This window comes from Canis aureus, chromosome 27 (genome assembly GCF_053574225.1).
Source record: "Canis aureus isolate CA01 chromosome 27, VMU_Caureus_v.1.0, whole genome shotgun sequence".
In the NCBI taxonomy this organism is placed as follows: Eukaryota; Metazoa; Chordata; class Mammalia; order Carnivora; family Canidae; genus Canis; species Canis aureus.
In genome coordinates this window covers 19,369,368-19,391,310 of record NC_135637.1, presented here as the reverse complement: position 1 = coordinate 19,391,310, position 21,943 = coordinate 19,369,368, and the positions used below count along the sequence as shown (strand labels likewise).

Below are 21,943 nucleotides of genomic sequence, written 5' to 3'. Positions count from 1 at the left end.
CAACCTTGGCACTATTGACCTATGGGACCAGATCACTCTTTGTGGTGGGAGCTGATGTGTGAATTGCAGAATATTTAGCAGCACCTTGGCCTCTAGCCATGGATGCCAGCAGCACCCTCCCCCCTGCAGTTTGTGCCAACCAAATATATCTCCAGACCTTGCCCAGTGTCCTTTGGGGGCTGTATCTGCCTCTGATGGAGAACCAGTGATTGAGAATTGGCCTGGTGGTTACTAGGAGAGAAAGTATTGCAGTCATCAGAATCACTCAAGACTGTCATTGCTGACAAATGATGGAAGTATAGTTTGGGGCCAGTAGGATCTTGTTGTGTAGAGTGTGGTCCATGGACCAACAGCATCGGCATCCCTGACATCACCTGGGAGCTTGTTAGGGATGCAGATACTCGGGCCCCCCTAGACCTGCTGAGTCAGAAATGGCACTTTAATAAGGTCCCCAGAAATAAGATTCCTGTGAATATTAGCATTTGCAAAGCCGTGCAAGATGAGCCTTAGAATTTCTTTCTCATCTTTTCAGGATCCTGCTTCCTCATTGTATTCTCTGGGCTCAGGATAAGGGGAGACTGCTTTTTGGCTGAGGACTTCCATCGGCTGATGAACTGCTTAGAAATGCTGGATTTTAGGCTCTGCTTTTGAGGAATTGAAAGCTTTTTTCCCCCCAGACTTTACAGCTTTCATATCTTTCAAGATGGTGGCTTCACTTAATCTCCACCTGCTGATAGCAAATAGGTGGTTGTAAAGAAGGCATTTTTATGCCTTGCACTCCCCATCCCTCCTCAGCTAACTATTGTCTCATATTTACTTTTAATTAAGGATGGATTCAAAGTTTTCTTCATTAACTTTTTTAGTGTGTATTTTATTGCCATCCTTCTATTGAGTACCTCCTATGTACCAGGGGCTCTGCAAAGCACATTATATGTATTATTGTCCCATTAACTCACTGTACCTCTGTGAGACGGGTGCTATGATTAGTCTCACAGTACACGTAAGGATATTGAGGCCTAAGTAGATGAAGCCGCTTGACGAAGGTCCCAGAGCCTGTGGTTGTGGTTGGCAGTGGCCGAAGCAAATTCAGGTCTCTAGGACTCCAAGTTCTCTTTGCTTTTATTTATTTGAAAAGTTTATACAGTCCTTGATTTAAAAAAAAAAAAAAAAAATTCAAGTGACCCAGAAGGTTAAACAGTGAAACTAGTCTCCTTCTCACTCTATGCGCAGGGCCTCTCTCTAAAGTGAACCACTATTGTTAGTTTCTTATATAACTTTCCGGAATATTCTAACATAAACACCAGTATGGCCTATACTCTTAACAACCTCATTATATTGCCTTCTAAGAAATCAGGAGTTTTTATTGTCAGGTGATTTTCCTGCATCATTGATATAAATGAAGAGATCTTTGTAAACCCTACCATATTTGTCCTTTGAATGGACTATTCTGGCGTTGATTTCTGATGAGCAGCATTCTCTTCCTTACAAATGAAAACCCCTTATGTTTTTTTTAAATTATTTTTTTAAAGATTTTATTTATTTGTTCATGAGAGACACAGAGAGAGAGGCACAGACATAGGCAGAGGGAGAAGTAGGCTCCCTGCGATGCAGGACTCTATCCCAGGACCCTGGGATCATGACCTGAGCCAAAGGTGGATGCCAACCACTGAGTCTCCCAGGCGTCCCACCCCTTATGGTTTTAACATGAATATTTCACTTATTTGTTTTAGCATTCTGTGTTTAGAATAGCATTATCGCAGTGGCTTGTGAAGCATATAGGTGTTGGTTTATTTTGGGCCTTTTTCAGGTCTGTTTGTTTTGGATTCCTATCATTTGGGTAGATATCTGTCCACGCTTTGTTTCCTAAGCTAGTTTTTGGGGGTTGGTAGATGTGCTTTGTTTGCCCTGGTTGGCCCTTAAATATATCTCCCTGTCAGACAGCCACCTAGTCACTTCAGGGGCATGAGGAAATGAGGAAGGGGAGCTGGGCTGTTGGGAGATCAGCACGACAGAGGGAGGGGTAAGAAAGTGGGAGGGATGCTATAGTAGTGATGGCAGGAATTCAACTTACTAGACTAGGAGGATCTGGGCACCCCACCCTCCAACATAAACAAGGAGTAACGAAGATACGTAGTCAGTAGGTCTTACAGGCTTATGGGCTATACAGGCGAGTATTTATGTGTCTCTTGGGGATTGTTCGCTTTTTAGAAAGTAAGTTATGATAGGAGCAAATAGGCTAAGAAGAGCTAAATGCTTATAAATTAGGATTATGGGATTTCCCTGCTCCATTCTGAATTTAGAAGCTATATCCAGAGATGTTAAAAATATGCAGTATTTCATTTTATTCCAAGATAAATTGAGATGGCTTATTTTAGAGGTAATTGCAATATCAAAAGGATTAAAAATAAATAAGTGTGGGAATCTGGTTGAAGAGACTAAGTATTCCAGTAAAGAAATAAAATCAGGGTTAAAAGTAAAAAGTTCTAGTCAAGTTGCTGGACGAGGACCAGTTTGGGACTCCTAGCCTCCTAGTGGCCAAAGCAAAAAGGAAAATAGAACAGTTACAGTTTCTTTTGAACAATATGAGGGTTAGGGGTGCTGACTCCTGCATGTCAAAAATCGGCATATAACTTTTGACTCCCCCAAAGCTTTTAACAGCCTACTGTTGACCAGAAACTTTACTGGTGATGTAAATAGCCATATAACATGTATTTTGTGTGTTATATGTATTACACACTATATTCTTACAATAAAATAAGCTAGAGAAAATGTTATTAAGAATGTTATGGGCAGCCCCGGTGGTTCAGCGGTTTAGCGCCGCCTTCGGCCCAGGGCGTGATCCTGGAGACCCGGGATCGAGTCCTACGTTGGGCTCCCTGCACGGAGCCTGCTTCTCCCTCTGCCTATGTCTCTGTCTCTCAGGAATAAATAAATAAAATTTAAAAAAAGAATTATAAGGGAGGGAAAATAGATTTATAGTACTGTGCTGATTTATTGAAACTAAAAGACAACCTACAAAATGGGAGAAGATATTTGCAAATGATGTATCAGATAAAGGGCTAGTATCCAAGATCTATAAAGAACTTATTAAACTCAACACCAAAGAAAAAAACAATCCAATCATGAAATGGGCAAAAGACATGAACAGAAATCTCACAGAGGAAGACATAGACATGGCCAACAAGCACATGAGAACATGCTCCGCATCACTTGCCATCAGGGAAATACAAATCAAAACCACAATGAGATACCACCTCACACCAGTGAGAATGGGGAAAATTAACAAGGCAGGAAACAACAAATGTTGGAGAGGATGTGGAGAAAGGGGAACCCTCTTGCACTGTTGGTGGGAATGTGAACTGGTGCAGCCACTCTGGAAAACTGTGTGGAGGTTCCTCAAAGAGTTAAAAATAGACCTGCCCTACGACCCAGCAACTGCACTGCTGGGGATTTACCCCAAAGATACAGATGCAGTGAAACGCCGGGACACCTGCACCCCGATGTTTATAGCAGCAATGTCCACAATAGCCAAACTGTGGAAGGAGCCTTGGTGTCCATCGAAAGATGAATGGATAAAGAAGATGTGGTCTATGTATACAATGGAATATTACTCAGCCATTAGAAATGACAAATACCCACCATTTGCTTCGATGTGGATGGAACTAGAGGGTTATTCATTTATTTATTTATTTATTTGGAACTGGAGGAGGGTATTATGCTGATTGAAATAAGTCAATTGGAGAAGGACAAACATTATATGGTCCCATTCACTTGGGGAATATAAAAAATAGTGAAAGCGAATAAAAGGGAAAGGAGAAAAAATGAGTAGGAAATATCAGAAAGGGAGACAGAACATAAGAGACTCCTAACTCTGGGAAATGAACGGGTGGTGGAAAGGGATGTGAGTGGGGGGTGGGGGTGACTGGGTGATGGGCACTGAGGGGGGCACTTGATGGCATGAGCACTGGGTGTTATGCTATATGTTGGCAAATTGAACTCCGATAAAAAAAAAAAAATCGTGTGTAAGTAGACCCCTGCAGTTCAAACCCATGTTGTTCAGTGGTCAACTGTATGAGAGCCGCAGTCTCATGACAGAAAAATCCAGAATGGTTTGCTCAGGAAAGACTTGATTTTCTGGATACCAAGCCCTGAGGAATTTCATCACTGGGTTCCACATAAATGAGACCTCCTTGTGGCATGGTGAACCTCATCCCTCCCAAATGTGCTCTGAAGATTTCCCTACAGCTGCTGCTGCTTTTTAAAAAAGATTTATTTATTTATTTTAGAGAGTGAGAGAGCATGAGCAGAAGGAAGGGTAGAGGGAGAGGGAGAGAGAATCTCAAGCAGACGCCCTGCTGAATGCAGAGCCTGATATGAGGCTCGATTCCACAACTCAGATCATGACCTGAGCAGGAGTCATGAGACAGATGCTCAATTGAGTGAGCCACCCCTGCACTGCGCTATGGCTGCCTTTTTTTTTTTTTTTTTAAGATTTTATTTATTCATGAGAGATACAGAGAGAGGCAGAGACATAGGCAGAGGCAGAGCAGGCTCCATGCAGGGAGCCCTGTGTGGGACTCGATCCCAGGACCCAGGATCATGCCCTGAGTCAAAGACAGGCACTCAACTGCTGAGCCACCCAAGTGTCCCACTATGGCTGCTGCTTATAGTGCCTCTCAGGGTAAACCAATGGTACAATGCTGAATTTCAGTTTAGTAAAATCATTTTCTAAATAAGGTAAATTAATGCCTTTCCCCCGGGGAAGGTAGGGAACAGGTTTTTCTGGAAAACCCATAAATTGGAGTCTTCAACCCTTAAATTCTCACTTGCCCAAAAACCTTTTACAACCAAGCAAACACGGAAATGATTTGGCCAAAGATTCAAAATTATATTAAACATCTGGGACTGTATTCAGCAGCCAACTTTTGAGTCAGTTCTGTGAAGTGTGGTGATTGCATTTATGCTCATTTTCTGAGTGTGAAGTTTGGATAGAACTAAGGAGAGTGGCTGGCAGGAGTTGAAACAGGCTAAAAAGCCAAAGGACAAAGAGTAGAAGGTTCAGGTGATCCACAACCAATGGTTTGGAAGTGATTTTCAGCATCTCATTTCAGAGAAAATAAATGTGACCAACCCAGTTGCTCCCTGGTGATGGAAAGAAAAGGATTGCATTCATTGCACAGCATTAGCAATTTGGGGTCTAAGACCTTCCTGTCCTTCAAACTTCTGACAAACCAAAGACACAGGCAAGGAACTGATAGCCAGGGAGGGATGGAAGCATCCACTTTGTTCTTGGCAAGGCAAGTGCTCAATACCCTTTGATGCAGGGCTCCAGGACATTTACTACCCTCCCAGAGAAGAATGGACGACCTTCCCTCAGGGATGGAGCGGCCTTGTCACGGTGGGAGTGAGGGAAACCAGGAGGACAAGTTGGCTGAGTGACTGCCACGTCTGGACGTAGGTGGTGGAACAGGAAGTGTTAAGCTTGGTTCTTTGCTTTCCAGGCATGGTAACCCTGCCTTCCAATAAAACATAGCCTGATGTTGTCCAGCTTTGATGAGTCACATTAGCTCCTTCTTGGGGGAGGAGTGAGCAGAGGGGTGAGGCTTGATGTGTTTGTTCAGCACGTCCACCTCATGTGGTGAAGGAGCCTGACTGGAAGCTCCTTAGCCCAGGAAGGATTGGAGACAAAATATTCTCACTGCCCAATGGTTTATTGAGGAATAATAAACATGTAATTGCATGTATTTTAAATGTACAGTTTGTGTTGATATATGTACATACCTGTGAATTCATCACCATGCTCAAGAGCAAGAACATATCCATCAACCCCAGAAGTTTCTTCATGCCCCTTTGAAACCCTTTCCTGACACCCCTCCCCATTCCTTCCTTTGTTCCTTGGCAATGACCGATCTGCCTTTTGTCACCATAGTTAAGCTTGTATTTTCTAAACTTGATATAAATTGAGTCATGCAAGGCATGTGCCTTCTTTCATTCAACATATTCATTCCGAGATTCTTTCCATGTTTTGGCATGTGTCACAGTCCATTCCTTTTCATTGCTGAGTAGTAGTTCATTTATGGATATACCACAGTTTGGTAGTCCAGTCCTCTGCTGATAGACATTTGGCTATTTGACATAAAGCTTCTATGAACATTTGTGTGCAAGTCTACAGACTGACACATTCATTTCTCTTGGGTAAATATCTAGGAGTGGAAAGTCTGGATTGTATGATAGATGTATATGCTTAACTTTTTAAGAGATTGCCAAACTTTTTCAGAGTGGTTGTACCATTTTATATTTTCACCAATAATGAATGAGAGATCCAGTTCCCCCATGTCTTGTCAATGCTCCCAATAGTTAGATTCAAAGTCACTCATATCTTGGGATATAGTCAGCTATGGAGATAGGCTTAATTTTTTTAAATTAAAAATCTATCTCTATGTATGTGTATATATATACACACAAACACAGGTATACACGCATATGTCTATGAATACTATTTTTTTCTATGCCATCGACTTGATGAAGGAGTCAGGTTGTTGGCTTACAGAATACCCCCACATTTGTCTCTTTACTTCCTCAGTAGGGGATGATGATGGTACTTGCTCTTCTGGTCCTTGTAAACTAGAAGTTATATCCAGAAGCTAAAAATAGATTCCAATTTGACTTTTCTGGCAAGAATATCTTGTAGAGGGGTTTCTCCTGGCCTAAGATGGGACAATATGAGCACCAAAAAGACTGCAGTGGCTTGAAACACAACAAATACATAACAGTTTATGAGTTCTAAATGATAATTTGAAAAGAAATCTCACTGGTCACTTCTGGCAATTGCTAAGTCATTACTCTGAATGTTACTAAATATAGGGAAAGAACCAAGCATTTCTCTTGCCTTCCTATTTGAATTATATTTCAGGGTTTGTTGATGTGCTAATAAATGTAGAAGGAAATTGGAAAACCACCATTTTGCAGCCCTTAATGAAGTAATGGCTGTAGGCAATGCTCATCAATGGCTGCTGAAACCTTTAAGTGAAAGGAGAGGGGACTTTATCCTGGAAGGATCAGGCTGATGTCATCAGAACCCATGGATCATTCTGAACATCACAGGATGAGAGACAAGCAGACATTGTATGCCCTCTAATTTCATGCATTAACTAGACAGCACATTCAGAATACTGGGAAGTATTCTTGCCAAAAGAATTGAATATGAATGAACAGAAGGCCCTCAGCTGAACTACCAGTTAATAGGAAACATGGAGGACAGGGAAACATTAAATGATGTCACAGAGATACACTCAACCAAGTCTAGTATGTGGAATATTCTATAGAGACATGTGATCCAGTTTCTTAGACCAATAAATGGCATTAAAAAAAAAAAAAAGGTCAGTATTACAGATTAAGAGACCTGCCAAATCAGTTTGTAAACCTTGGTTGGATCCTGATTCAAATGAAACCGACTGTAAAGAGACATTTTTGGGACAACTGGAGAAATCGAACACAATATGGTATTAGATAATGTTACAGAGTTACTATTAATTTTGTTGGGTGTGATGAAGGTATTATGGTAACAGTGTTTTGGAAGTCCTTATCTGTTAGAGGATTGGTTCTCAAGTTGGGGTGATTTTGCCCCCTACAGGACATTTAGTAATGTCTGGAGACCTCTTTGGTTGTCATGACTTGATAATGTTGGCATCTGGTGGGAGAGGTCAGGGATACTGCTAAATGCTCTACAATATACTTGGCAGCTCCTACAACAAAGCACTGTCCATTCCCGCATGTCACTAGGGCCACAGTTGAGAAATCCTGTTTAGAGATATGTACTGCAGTAGTTATGGGTGAAATGGTATGATGTCTGGGGTTGCTTTTAATAATCAACAAATGCAGAAACAAGACAAGGATGAATGGAATGGGATGGGAGTTGCTCATTGCTGAAGCTGGGTGAAGGGCATGTGGGAGTTCATTTTATACCTTACTGCTTTTGTGCGTGTGAAGATGTATTTACAAATAAATTTGAAAATGTTGGAGAAAAGGATACTGTAGTGTTCTGAGGGCAGCAAAGAAGGTGTGTAATGTGATGTGTTCTTGGGTGTAGGTAATTCAAGGGAGAAGGTGCTCCAAAGAGAATGTTGTTGGGTGCTAGAGCGATCTGGTCCTAGGGAATGGAAGCCAAGGAACTAGCTCCTTCACTATTGTTTAAGTATGTTCTGGGGGCTTCCACCTGGGCCCCACAATGGCTATATCCAGACCTAACCTGGCATGGAAATGCAGTCATGGCCAGTTGCAGTTTGAAAGGGTTCTCTTTGGAGCAGTTCCAGCCTGTGTAGGTATTTGGCAGGTTTGCTGAGTACCTAGACCCAGAGGGAGGGGGGCAAACAAAGTAAAGTTACAGTATTAGAAATCTGGCTCACGTATGATGCAGAATTGAGAGAACGCATCTCTCAAGTGTAATCCTGTGGGAAAATGTAAGCCGTTTACCAAAAACTTGATGTTAAAGTGCCTAGTAGGAACATGGCTTTTGAGAATGGCGAGATTCAGGCAGAGCACACAACTCCATCAAGATCTCAGATATGCCATCAGAGAGGGACTCTGCTTAGCTGTTGGCAGCCAGACCCTAAATCCTTCAGATTGATTGACTGAAGCATACTAGAATAATGCTAACTTCCTTATTTGTCTCCTTTGATGACACCATTGTAAAAATTGATCACAGGCCACATCAGCATTACCTTAAAGTCTCTTTGTGACTCTTTTGAGAAGCGAAGACATGGGAGAATATTTTATTTACCTAGGTCTATTGGAAACAGATCTAGTTTGTCATCATCTTGTATTTCTTACACAACACATTGTCTGGAGGAGCTATACCTAACCACTTCCTGCCTAGAGGGGAGAGGGTAGGGGACTTGCCTGAGGCTCTGGGGGAAGGAATATGTTCTGATGGGCTGAATTAGTTACATATATTTAATAAGGAGCTGTATTTGCCTATCCCCTAACTTATTCTGTTGGTTCCCATGATCTCTCTGATACTGGATATCTTGCCCTTCTTACAATTACAACCTCTTGGGGATCCCTGGGTGGCTCAGCGGTTTAGCGCCTGCCTTCGGCCCAGGGCGTAATTCTGGAGACCCGGGATCGAGTCCCACATCAGGCTCCCTACATGGAGCCTGCTTCTCCCTCTGCCTGTGTCTGTGCCTCTCGCTCTCTCTGTCTCTCATGAATAAATAAATAAAATCTTAAAAAAAAATTACAACCTCTTTGTCTCAGAGTTTTCCCATCCTAAGAGTTGGTTGGTGACATTCCTAAAAGCTCTGCTCTTGTGTCAGTTGTCACATTTTGCCACTTCTTTCTTAGCCTGTCTCCTGTTAATCCACATCGTCTCTGTTTCTGTTATCACTTCCTTAGTGTAGAATTTGTCATGTTGACTATTGTAGACTTGTCCGTTAGAGGTTTCTGGCATCGACTTCTTCCAACCATTGCTCGTGCAGTGATGGTATCAGTCTCTGGCACTGACATCAACCTGGTACTCTAAAACTCTAATAATCCCTTCTGTCAATCCAATCCAGGGACCCCCTGCTTCAAGGTCTAGCCAAGATTTCACACTCACTTCCATCCCAGCCTCATTACCCATGGCTGTCTCTGGCTGCTGCTCTGTGGTTTTTCTAAAGTGGTACTCTTCCCCACTCTAGCCTGCCAAGATACCTTTAACCAACTCTTGACATTCAATCATCTCCATGACACTTTCCTGCAGGAACACACAAAACTCACTGTATCCCCTTTGGCAGAACGTGCCAGCACTCCGTTCATGCATCTCTGCTTTTGACACTCACACCTTGACCTCTAAATGACATGAATAGCCTCTTCACCTACTTTGCAATTCTGCCTTTGTACTGTGGATGAGTGCGATCACATTAGTTGCTTCAGATTTTAAAGAACTGGAAGATGGCTAATTTTCTGTTGCTCTTCCTTTTAGGTTTGAATGTACTATCTGATTAATTACTTTTTTTTTTTTGAAGGTATGGGACATCATGGTAGATAGAATGAAGTTGAAAATGTTTTTGATTTAATATTGAATGCCCACTGTGTTCCAGGCACAGTCCCGATTCATTATATCCTTACACAATATTTATGTGCCTTTGTCCTTTATGACGCTGTGTTGGCTGTTATTCTTTTTTTTGTGTGTGTGTGTTGGCTGTTACTCATCTTGTGCTTTGCCACACGCAACTCAGCACCAGTGTCTGCAACTCATAGTGATGATTAAAAGTCATAGGAGTTTTATGAGCTATATCTAGTCTCAGATTTTTGTTGTCATACTTGTTTTTTAATGTGCCAATTCTTCATGACTAAATCGGGTACTCTAGGTTTCCTAAAGCAGCACATTGCATGAAATAGCCCATTAGGTTTAAGAAATTATCATACATCCAAGGTTCTTGTTATTCATTCATTCCTTTAACAGAATGGATATTAAACATTGAATAAGGATAGCCAGGTGTTAGATGTGTGATGGTGAACACAACACAGACTTCCCCCTCATGGAGCTCATGTTTCAGTGGGGAAAGCAGGCAATAAACACTATACCAAAATCAGAAAATCTTTTATATTTGTAATATTAATGTTTGTGTGATATGCTGAAAAATTAAGGGTGGGAAGGGGTTAAATGGAGCTCAGAGGAACATGTTAGAGATGAGTAGGGCCAAGAGGATGAATCCATTTGGTTCTCCTTTCCTTGTTTGTTTGCCTTGTTTTTTTGTTTTTGTTTTTTAATTTGAAGGCAATACATTTCCCCCCCTCAAAAGCTTCTAATGAATGTCAGGATTACAGAAAAGAAAGAGAATTTATGGGAGAGAGATTAAGCTCTTAAAATAGCTTTTTGTCTCTGAAAACCTTGTTCTGCATCTCTCTTATAATTGGGGATGGGGAGGAGAAGAAAACACTCCAGCACTTGCTTGCATAGACCTTGCCACTATGGGGAATGTGCCCTAATATGACCTCAAGCACAGGCTGATTTATTTTTAAAAATACATAGGAAAAGATTTTCTTGTTTTTCTTGATATTTTTTGCCAATGAACAGTAGATCTTAATACATGACTTCTGATTTGTCATTATTGAATGTGGTAGGTATGGGGGGGTGAGATGATTTCATAATCATGTATTAGAAAATATTAACATATTTTTCAGACAGAACAATCTCCACTTTTAAAGCCTCTTCATTTAACTCAAACATCAAGTAATTTTCTTTGTGGCCGTTATTATGCTAGGTGCTCTCTTTTCAGGAGTCATTTTCTATACATCTGTTCAGCAAATATTTATTGTGCACCTGTAGTGTGCCTGGCACTCTGCTGTGTTCTCAGATGTAACATCTGTCTTTATCAACATAGACTCAAATCCAACAGCCTATTAATAACGTTTTGTAAAGGAGAAAAATTACATTTTTTAAAAGATTTTATTTATTCATTTGAGAGAGAGAGTGAGTGAGTGGGAGGGAAAAGGAGGTGAGAGAGAATCTGAAGCAAACTCCATTTGGAGCACAGAGCCCGCCTTGGGACTACTACTACAGGCTGACCTGAGCCAAACCCAAGAGTCAGATGCTCAACTAACTAAGCCTCCAGGCTGCCCCAGAAAAATTACATTTTATGAGGATCAGAAAAGGAACATTTTCCATAAGACATAAGAAAGAGGAGAATTAGCCCCAAAGATAGATGAGGTCACATACTTGGTAGTCTTTAGATTTATTTGACCAAGTATCACATAATCCTTTCAAAATGTGAGATCCAGATTTTGAGCTAGTTCACTCTCTTTTTCTAGTACACCTGTTAAGATATGCATTGAACCTTCTCATTCTTTGTCTCCTGACTTCTTACTGTCTTGTCTCTTTGTCTCTGTGCTGCATTCTCTGTGAGCACTTCTCCAACCGCAGATCTCATTAGAATGCAGGTTCTGATTCAGTGGATGTGGGGCAGAGCCAGAGATTCTGTATTTCTTTTCTTTTCTTTTTTTTTTTTTTTTAAGATTTTATTTATTTATTAGAGAGCAAGAGCATGAGCCAAGGAGGGGCAGAGGGAGAGGGAGAAGCAGGCTTCTTACTGAGCAGGAAGTCCAACGTGGGGCTGGATCCTGGGACCCTGAGATCATGACCTGAACTGAAGGCAGACACTTAACCTACTGAGCCACCCAGGTGCTCCAGAGAATCTGTATTTCTAACCAACTCTCAGGCAATGCTGATGCTGCCAGTGTAGATCACACTTTGAGAAGTATGGTTCTATGTGATTGCTTCAGATGTAACTGCTACTTCACTAATTTTCTCTTTGGCTCTGTCTAATCTTCTATTTAATTCATTCAGTGAGTTTTATTTTATTTTATTATTTTTTAAAGATTTTATTTATTTATTCATAGAGATGCAGGGAGAGAAAGAGAGGCAGAGACACAGGCAGAGGGAGAAACAGGCTCCATGCAGAGAGCCTGACGTGGGACTCGATCCAGGGTCTCCAGGATCACGCCCTGGGCTGCAGGCGGCACTAAACCACTGCGCCACCGGGGCTACCCCATTCAGTGAGTTTTAAAATTCAAATTCAACAACAATACTTTTCATTTTTTTAAGGTTGTTTGGTTCCTTTCAAGTGTGTGTGGTTCTTTTTTCAGAGTATTCTATTCTTTTATTAGAATAAAAATACTCATTTATCTTAATAATAAATTTATGGTTCTTTTTTTTTTTTAAGATTTTATTTATTTGAGAGGGGAGAGAGAGAGAGCTTAAGCAGGGGAAGAGAGAAGCAGACTTCTCACTGAGCAGAGAGCCTGACACAGGGCTTGATCCCAGGACCCAGAGATCATGGCCTGAGCTGAAGGCACATGCTTAGCAGACTGAGCTACTCAGGTCCCCCTAGATTGTTCTTTCATCTGTGGTTTTTGGAGGGCTAATTTTTTCATTTCTTGTGTGTAATGATGGTCCTTTGTGGTAGTTTGGGTGGTCTCTTTTCCCTCGTTTTGTGTAGTTGTTGGTTTTTACTTTTTTTTTGTCAACTCCTTTCTTAGTAGGGACTGCCTGTGTGTGTGTGTGTGTGTGTGTGTCTGTCTGTCTGTCTGTCTGTCTGTACTGGATTGTGGAAGTGCCTCCACAAGTTCTCCTTTTGTATCTGTGAGTGCCCTAAGGACTCGGTGATCCTGGGTCAGTGCCAATGTTAATTTCTGGCTTTGTAGTTTCCCCTCTATGCAGGATCCTGTACGTGCAGACACCCTAGCTGGGATTGTAATCACTGGCCTATTTCTTTCCCCCTGAAGGGTCCTGGCCAAGGGTAAGCATCCTTGTCACTTTCTGGTGGATAGAGAATTGCCAGTTTGAAGCTATGGCTCCTTACTCCCCAAGTGTGGCTCTTATAAGTACTCTTCCTCCTCCTCCTCCTTTTCCTTTTCCTTTTCCCTTTTCCTTTTCCTTTTCCTTTTCCTTTTCCTTTTCCTTCCTTCCTTCCTTCCTTCCTTCCTTCCTTCCTTCCTTCCTTCCTTCCTTCCTTCCTTCCTTCCTTCGATTTATTTATTTTAGAGCACATGAGTAGGAGGCAGGGCAGAGGGAAAGAATCTCAAGTAGATTCCTGGCTGAGTGCAGAACCAGATACTGAGCTTAATCTCAGGACCCTGAGACCATAACCTGAGCCGAAATGAAGAGTTGGACACTTAACCAACTGAGCCACCCAGGCGCCCCTCTAAGCCCTTCTTTTCAGACTTTCCTGTTATATTCAACTGACTACCTACCTGGAGGTTTATATCCCTGGCTTTTTTAATCTATCCTGTGACTATCTCACCTGTTACCAGCTGGTGTATTTCATGTTGATTTCTTCTTCCTTTTATTGAAGATTGTCTGGCCCTTTTTCTAATTTCGACCATATGGACTAGCTTTTGAGCATAATGGAGTTTTCAAGAGAACTCTTATTTTATTGTACAGAATTTCTAAATCATAATTATTTCACAGAGGGTTGCTCCTACCCTTATATTAATCATACTTTTCACTCAGAAATGGGATTCTATTTTAATCTCCCAAAGATAAATTAGTATATAGTGGAAAGGGAATTAAGCTTCTGCTAGGAATGAACTGATACGATAAACACAAACATCCACACAAGTATGTGCATGATTTGCACAGGAAAGAAGAATATTCAACACAGATTTTGCTGTATTTCACTAGCCTTCATTAACTGCAGGACCTGTCATAAACATGGATCTCATGTGAGCAGGAACAATAGTAGGTGATCTTTATGGAATGTTTACTGTATGCTAAGGAATATGCTAAGCACTTTGTATAGATTTTTTTTTTTTCATTTAAACCTCCCAACAGCCCCTTGAGGAAGTTATCTTCATGTTGAAAATGAGTCTCAGAGAGGTTAAGTGACTTTTCTGAAGTCACAGAGCTGGTATGGGGTGAAGCTGAGATCGGAACCCACTCAGATTCCAAAGGAATTGCCATCAGGCGTAATGCTTCATATTCGTATCATCTATGAATCTCCATACATTCTCTCAGTCTTCATCCGAGTTTTTTGAGGTGGAGAACTTCACTCTCTGATTCTTACGAAATGTACTTTCCATTGATTTTTTTTTTCCCCTTAAAAAAAGTATTGGGTAATTGAAATCAGATTGGATTTGAGGCTGTGTTGATGGAAGTGCACATGAGATGTGGGCTGAAGCATTCAGTGTAATTTTTCTTTCCATCAGCTAATTTTTAAAGTATTAAGCAAGTAGATTCTGATACTAACAGGGAAGATTTAAATTCTCTTGAGAGCTTGGTCTTAAATAGTTTTCTGGTAGTGCATTTCACGTTTTTAATCTCCTCTCATCTCAGGGTACCTGAAGCTCTGGGAATGCTCCTTTGCATTTTCCGGGAGCAGCCACACCTCCTCCTTGTGGCTTCCTTCCCCCTCTCCCCCACCCCCAATACCATCCCTTCACCACTCCATTCATTCCCCAGCTGCTCCTTCAATATTGTTGTCATTGGGGTACTTTGGAAACAGCCAGATTCTTTGGAGTCTGTAAGCCGAAAACAGACTGCTGCTCCTATCTGGTGCACAGCTTGCCTCAGAAAACAAGGAGTTAAAAAGAAACCTGGACTGTGACCGGCTGTGACAACTGTCCTAGGGGGCGCTGTAGCAAGCTCTGGCAGTGACTCATGCTGCTCTGTCACTTGGATCAGCATTGGCCCCTGCCACGCAGGCGGCCAGGTGGGGTTACAGCCAGAGCACGCACAGAGTGGGGAGCATGAAGCCTGCACTGCGGGGGCCGTGATGCCGGGCTCGCCAACTCAACCGGCCGGCTTGTCACAGACACCACAGCCTGCAGCCATGGTAACGCTTCTGGCGCGCTACACCCCCCGGAGCCCACCACAATGAGCAGCCTCCCGGTGACTGATGGACCAGTGTCCCCCTCCCTGACCAAGAGAACTTAGTAGGTCTGCAGAAAGTGGAGAAGATGTAAGATGCCCTTAGCCGGGAGTCATGCCTTAACGAGGTAGGACGCAGATGTCCATCGGTGCATTTACACCATCAGCGCACAGGGGTGCTGTAAATCATTGGGAAGAACTTTATTTGGCTGGTGTTTCATTATGCTGATTAAACTGCGGTGGATTTGGGCAGCATGATTGAGGTGGGGAGGAGGGATAATGAACTAAAAAAAAAAAAAAAGTGGTTGATAAGAGCTCTGAGCACACTCATCTGGCTATGAATGAGCTAGACTGCAGTGCTATCCTAACACGAGTTACATACCTCCCAGGTCCTCTTTCCTGCTCCTTCCTCTCATTCCAGTTAATCCATGAAATGTAGAAATTCCATCTTATTTCAGTGATTAACATTAAATATTAATGATTTAGAGCTGTCCAGAAGAGGAAATAAATAGGTGTGGGTCAGCTGGCATGCTGGCACCAGCCAGCCTGATGCTCTGTCGAAGCCTTCTGGAAATATCAGGAATGAGCAGCTGGCTCCCATGAGTTCCCCAAAGTGCTTTTGTTCCACCAAGTGACCTGTTTGAGTTTCTCCTTCAGTTTCCCCCAGTGGGGAAGGCAGCCTGTCTGCCGGTTGGTGGCCATGTTGGCAGAGAAGGGGTTAATCTCTTGTTGCTGGAAGAGCCAAGGCTGGGTCTGCCTGTGTGAGCTAGATTGAAAGCAGGCGCTGCAGTGCCATCGCGAACGCTGAGGGAGTAAGACGATTTTCTCCGCAACAGTGTTGAATCTGGCTGAATTTTTCTCTCCCTCTTCTTCTTGTTTTTCTTTAACCAGCTCCTCCCCCCTTCGTTCCCACCCTCAAGTCTGATGATGACACCTCCAATTTTGATGAACCAGAGAAGAATTCGTGGGTTTCATCCTCTCCGCGCCAGCTGAACCTCTCAGGTTTCTCGGGCGAAGAACTGCCGTTTGTGGGGTTTTCGTATAGCAAGGCACTGGGGATTCTTGGTAGATCTGAGTAAGTGAAAATTTGACTTTCTAAGGACCTGCACTGATGTGAGGCATACAGAGCCCAAAGGTGGTGATGGTGGGGGGTTGGGGGGTAGGGTTGGGGGAGTGCGGCGAAGGGAAGCTGTTAATCAGCCTGCATTTGGGAAGCAGTTTACCTGTCTGGACTTTGTTGGGGTAGACTGTTAGTATTCTCATTTTGCTGTGTTTAAGGTTTCTCTTTCTGTCCCTAGCCTCATAATTGTCAGTCGGGTACTTTGGGTTAGTTTTTCAGTGTTTGGGCTTCTTTAGGGGGGAGGAAATAGTGGGGGATATCTAGCAGTGCAGATCTTTGGTGGAAGGAGAAACATGCAGGGTTCAGATGAGCCATCCATCTATTTATCCATCTGTGTATCCATCTCTCAGGTGGGTGGATGGAGGTTGCTATCTTGGCTGTACTGAACGAGATCTCATAAGCAAAAGGTTTCCTGATCGGCTTAGCTGAGCTGCAAGTGGCTCTACCAGAGCTCTAACAGATAGATGGTGCTCAGCTCGCTAGAAGTCTGCTGCAAGATCAGGGATCTGGCCGCTGAGCTTCTCTGAGCTGGCGGAGCACTGGCAGCCAGAGAGAGCCCCGTTACTGTGAGCCACCAGGAGGGAGTATGATGTAGCCGAGTCACTGATTCACAGAAACTGGGCTTCACATGGAAAACAAACCAACAAACCAGGAGACTAGAAAATGGAAGTATAAACATCACTATAAACCTCTTGACACGACAGGTCTTTTCTCCATTCTTGAAAAAGCTCACGAAAAATGCATGAACATGGCACTTGGGACTAGAGGGTCCTGGCTTCCAGCCTCCTGGAATTTCTGTAGATAATGCAGTAGCTTCTGTGGATGTAGGAGCTTGGTGTCTTGCTTCGTTCTGCGATCCCGTGACATTCTGCGTTCAGAGGCATGAGTTCACCGGGAAGGTCTTGGAGCAGGTTGTGTTATTCCCCCAGTGCCTTGGCTTTCCCACCTGGAGGCTCTTGGGGGTAACGTTAGGTAATTAGTTGCTGCCTACTTAGGAGACAGCAGAACTGGATTTTCTCCTTGGTAGCATCCATTCCTGATTTGTTGCGCTTGTAGTTTAGAGATCAATTTGAAGGCATGTGTTGGTTCTTGGATGGTGTCTCCCCATGGGTGCTATTTTGACACTGATGTTCCTCAAAAGATTTCAGACCATCATGGGGAATTGGGCACTTGGTATGAAATAGGATTGTGGGCTGTGATTGAATCAGAGAGAGATTTTTATGTTAAAAGCTGAAATAGGAGGTGGTCCTATTTTCCTTCTTCCCTGGAGTCTGGATTTAATATCTGGGGTTGCATTTTGGTCGCGTTGGCAGTGCCTTGCTGGCTAATTTTCTCTGCAACTCCAAAACAAGCTGGATGGTAGGAGAACAGGCAGAGAGCTAACTAGCTGTTGAATGTGCCATCAGATGGATATGAAATGGCCCAGCAGGGCATTTGAAGAGCAGGGCAGAAGTGGAGGCCTGACGCCGAAGGATGCGTGGTTGGCGGGCAGCTAGCTTACCATGGACAAACGCAGCATACTGAAGGTCACACATCGGACTGGAGGGAGATGTGGAGAGTTCTAGTTCTGGTCAGCAGTGGGCTGGCTGGCCCAGAATGAAAGCTTGCGTGGGATACCAGTGATCTGGAAATTTAGGGAGTACTTGAGGGAATTCAATTTTTGGGGGGCAAAGGCAGAATGATGTGGGGGGCTCTTAGGCATTGCAATTAATCTAAAGCAATGTGGGATTAATGGCTTATCATTCAGGAAGCCTGAATTGCCTCTGCTCTTCACAGAAAGCTCAGTTAAGAGAGCTCTTGATGGTGGGGGGGTTGGGGGGGGCGGGGGAGGATGCATCTCAGTCTTAAGGCCCAGACACTCGATAAATATTTGTTGATTTAATTTGCTCCTGATTCCCCCCCACCCCCCCAGATTGTGTTTGTATTGCTCATTGTATTTGAAGATAGGGTATTTCACCTTTGATAGTTCACAATACGTCTTTGGAGCATAACACGAGCATCTGTTCATGCCCCAACAGAATGCTTAATAAGATTCTCATAAAAAGGAAAAAAACCCAAGTCCATGCCAACAGAACTGTGTATTTCTTATCTGGAAGGTGGGATTGGAGTATACCTGCCTTTGGGGGACTTTAATGTCTTTGCCATGGCAGTTTGGGGTTGGAATCAGAAAGCTACTCTTTCATCTCGTGTCTTTTAATGTGATCTTGCTGTCGGATTTGGCTCTTCTGCCATGGGCAGCCCCACAGGTAAAACCTACAGCATCATTGTAGAAATCCACTCCACCTGTTGGATGTTGGTGACCCTGGACAGATCACATTATTATTATTTAGAAATTCAATAAAAGATGCAGCGATGAGATTAATAGCCCCTGCAGTTCTGCGGACATAGATACAAAATTCATTTAGAGGTGGGAAGAGGCATTTTCTGGGGGTCCCACCACTGCCACCAGGGACCTGCTGTTTTTCTTCCTGAGCATCTCCTTCTCACTTCCCTGTTCTCAGCATCCCAGGTTTTTATTTACACACAGGGATTACCTCTGCTTTTACTCACTCTTCACACCACCGAGGAGATTGCAGATGCTGCCGTGCTGCACTGGGGAAATTGACCCCAGATCTGTTACCCGTGAATTGAATGAAACGTTCAGAGGTGGAGCTGAATGAATGAGGAGTTTTCAGGCGACTCTGGTAGTGAGAATGATTTTAATTGTTGTGATTGTTGGTTGCTTTTTAGGATCCTTTTTTGGGACCCCAGACAATTTTTCAGCCCGCCATGGAGTGCATCATTATTTTAGGCTCAGCAAGAATCTTGATCTCAGCATTCTGTATCTGAAGTATCGTGGGCGTTCCTTGCAGCTTGAGTTGGAGGGAGCAGGAGACATTCTACCCAACCAGTTTTGGTTGTCTTTGGGGTGGGATTCTGGAGAAGCTGGTGCTGGAGGGTGAGGGAGTGTCTGGCTCACAGCCCTTTTTCTTTTTAACTGACAATAACCCAGGCCACATCCCTAAGCTCTGGATGCCTGGTTGTTTCTCTGAGCCTCTGTTTGCTTGAATTTTACAATATGTTAAAGCTGTATGTTAGAGGTTTAAAAATAAAATGGATCCCAGCTCTTTTCCTTCCCCTGTCAGCAGGGGTACATTTCTTTAGGTCCCTTTTTCCTCCTAGATCTGAGACACTGCCTCATTTAAGCTCTGGCTGAAACAGTGCATTTCTGCAAACCTTCGTATAAACTCTAGAAGGAAAAAGCCAGTTGGTTTTATATTTTGCATGAGTTTTACACATGCTGGTTTGATGCTTTTGGAGAACTTGGAAATCTTGGAGGAGCAAAGAGATCTCGCTGAGGCTGGAATCTGTGGGATGCCAGTGTCTGAATAGGCTGTTTTTAGGAAGGGGGGCTCTGTCTTCCTTTTGGCTCAGGGCTCTTTTCTTCCCTTCTGGGTGATCAGAAGTTTCATTTTGGAGTCAGCTATCTAAATACTGTGGAGCAATGAAAAATGGCTTCCACCATTGCCTTCCTGGATTTTAGGGAACCAGATTTTGGTACCTCTTCCTTGCTCTGTCAGATGCCAGTTTCCTCAACTGCAAAGTGGGGTGGGGGGTGGGTAATGATTCCTTCCTCTTAGGGCTTTTGGGAGGATTATATGAAACACATAAAGCGCTTGATCTTGTACTTGGCACATGGAAAAGTCTCAGTACACGTTCACTGTTATTATTTTTGTTATCACCAGTTTGCTAGTCTGTATATGCACAGCGGTCCTCTGTTTATACCGAGAGGATATGGAAGGCACTCAGCAATAATGAAGTAGACCAGTTGTGCCAGAGCAGAAACCCAGCCTCCCAGACCCTGAGAGTTTTCTACTAGAGAAGCTTAAAGGTCCTGACCAACCACAAGTTAATATGGAGTTGCCAGATACCTGCAGGTAAAAGGTGGTTGTGGGGATGGAATGGCCTGAGGGGCAGAATTAGAAGGCCCAGTCCCAGAATGAATTCCTTCCCATCAAGTTGAACAAGTCCAGGCATATATGTCTGAAACCATCCAGGGGACAGAGAGCAAACACCTTTCCTGTAGAATATCATGGTACAAATGGGATATCTGACTGCTCCAGGAGTTAGCAGAGGAAGGCAGCCTCCCTCGTGGGGGCACTTAATGGGTAATGCCAACTCATGATTCTTGCCAAATTACAGTGATGATCTTTGTTGGAATGTCTGTCCATTTCCCCGTCAGCTGTGGTCTCAAGAGCAGGGCTGGGTCTGATTCATCCTGGTTCTCCTGGAGTGCAGGGCATGGTAGACCCTCAGTAAATATTTGTGCTGGAGGCTGAGTGTGTTGGCACACTAATGGCAGATAAGATATTTGACTTTTCAGAAGACAGTGGATTTGGATGAGAGAGAAAAGAGCATTTCAGGTGCATCCAAGTAGTAACAACAGCTCATCCATATAGGGCACCAACTCTCTACCAGGCTCTGTCCTAAGCACTTTACACAGATTAGCTCATTTAAACTGCATGATGGCTCACAAGGAGGGTACTGTCATTATTCCCATTTTATGTGCATGGAAACCAAGGCATGGAGTGATTAAGCAACTTGCCCCAAGGTCATCCAGCTCAGCTGGAAGTTGAACTGAGACAATGTGGCAGCTCAAGAGTCTCTTAACCACTGTGCTGCCAGGTATAAATGCTGCTGACAGGAGAAATTAGGAGATTTGTTGTGGGGTCCTCAGGTTCACATGCTTGTCAGAAGTAGTGGCCCATTCTGGCGAATGATGAGCAGTGGGGTTGGGGCAGGATGAGATGAGAACTGACAGGTGTCTAATAGCTAGGTTTTGTTTTCAATCTCTGCAAGTTTTTTGAGTAGGTAGACTATGTGGTCTTAGAATTTTTTTTTTTAATTCCTCCTCTCAGAAACTATTCCCTGGTGTGTGTGTGTGTGTGTGTGTGTGTGTGTATGTATGTATGTGTGTGTGTGTGTACATAAACACATGCATATATACTCTCTCTCCAGAAAATTCTTTGCTTGAGTGTAAGCTTGATGAGCATGGGGAATTGTGTTGACCTTGCCCTCCACTGTGACTTTAGGCCAATCATATACAAGGCGCTCAATAAGCATTTGGTGAGTTGGCCCAAGTCATTTTTATGGCTGCATCTTTCAATTTGTTGATGACAAAGTGTCTATGCAAATCTATGTTTTATACATCCAGATGCCTTCTGTCATTTATCTTGGGGATGGCTGACTTACTCCAGCGGGTGATGGCCTGAATTTTCTAATCAGTCCTATTTCCCTTTTACTGAAATACTTGGGAGGGTGGGGAGTCTTCTCTTAAAAACTGTCGTCTTTTCCTCATCCAGCCCAGGGCTCTTTGTCATTGGGCATGCTACCTCCAGATCCCTACTGCAACGAGCCTCATCTCTCTCTTTGGAGTTTAAAAAAACAAAACAAAACAGTCAGGAACAACAGAATGTGTTCTGGTACACAAAGGT

General features: G+C 43.2%; 1 protein-coding gene across 13 annotated transcripts in view; it reads left to right on the top strand.

The window, feature by feature from the left end:
• Positions 1–21,943, top strand: part of CIT (citron rho-interacting serine/threonine kinase) — a 165,861-nt gene that overhangs the window by 49,254 nt on the left and 94,664 nt on the right. For 12 of the 13 annotated variants that reach the window (XM_077875863.1, XM_077875868.1, XM_077875869.1 and 9 more), the window contains one exon: positions 16,241–16,424. In XM_077875863.1, the coding sequence (XP_077731989.1) occupies positions 16,241–16,424 (184 nt within the window). Of the gene's footprint in view, positions 1–16,240; positions 16,425–20,256; positions 20,387–21,943 lie in introns of those variants that run through there. The other variant, XM_077875870.1, reaches the window with a different exon arrangement.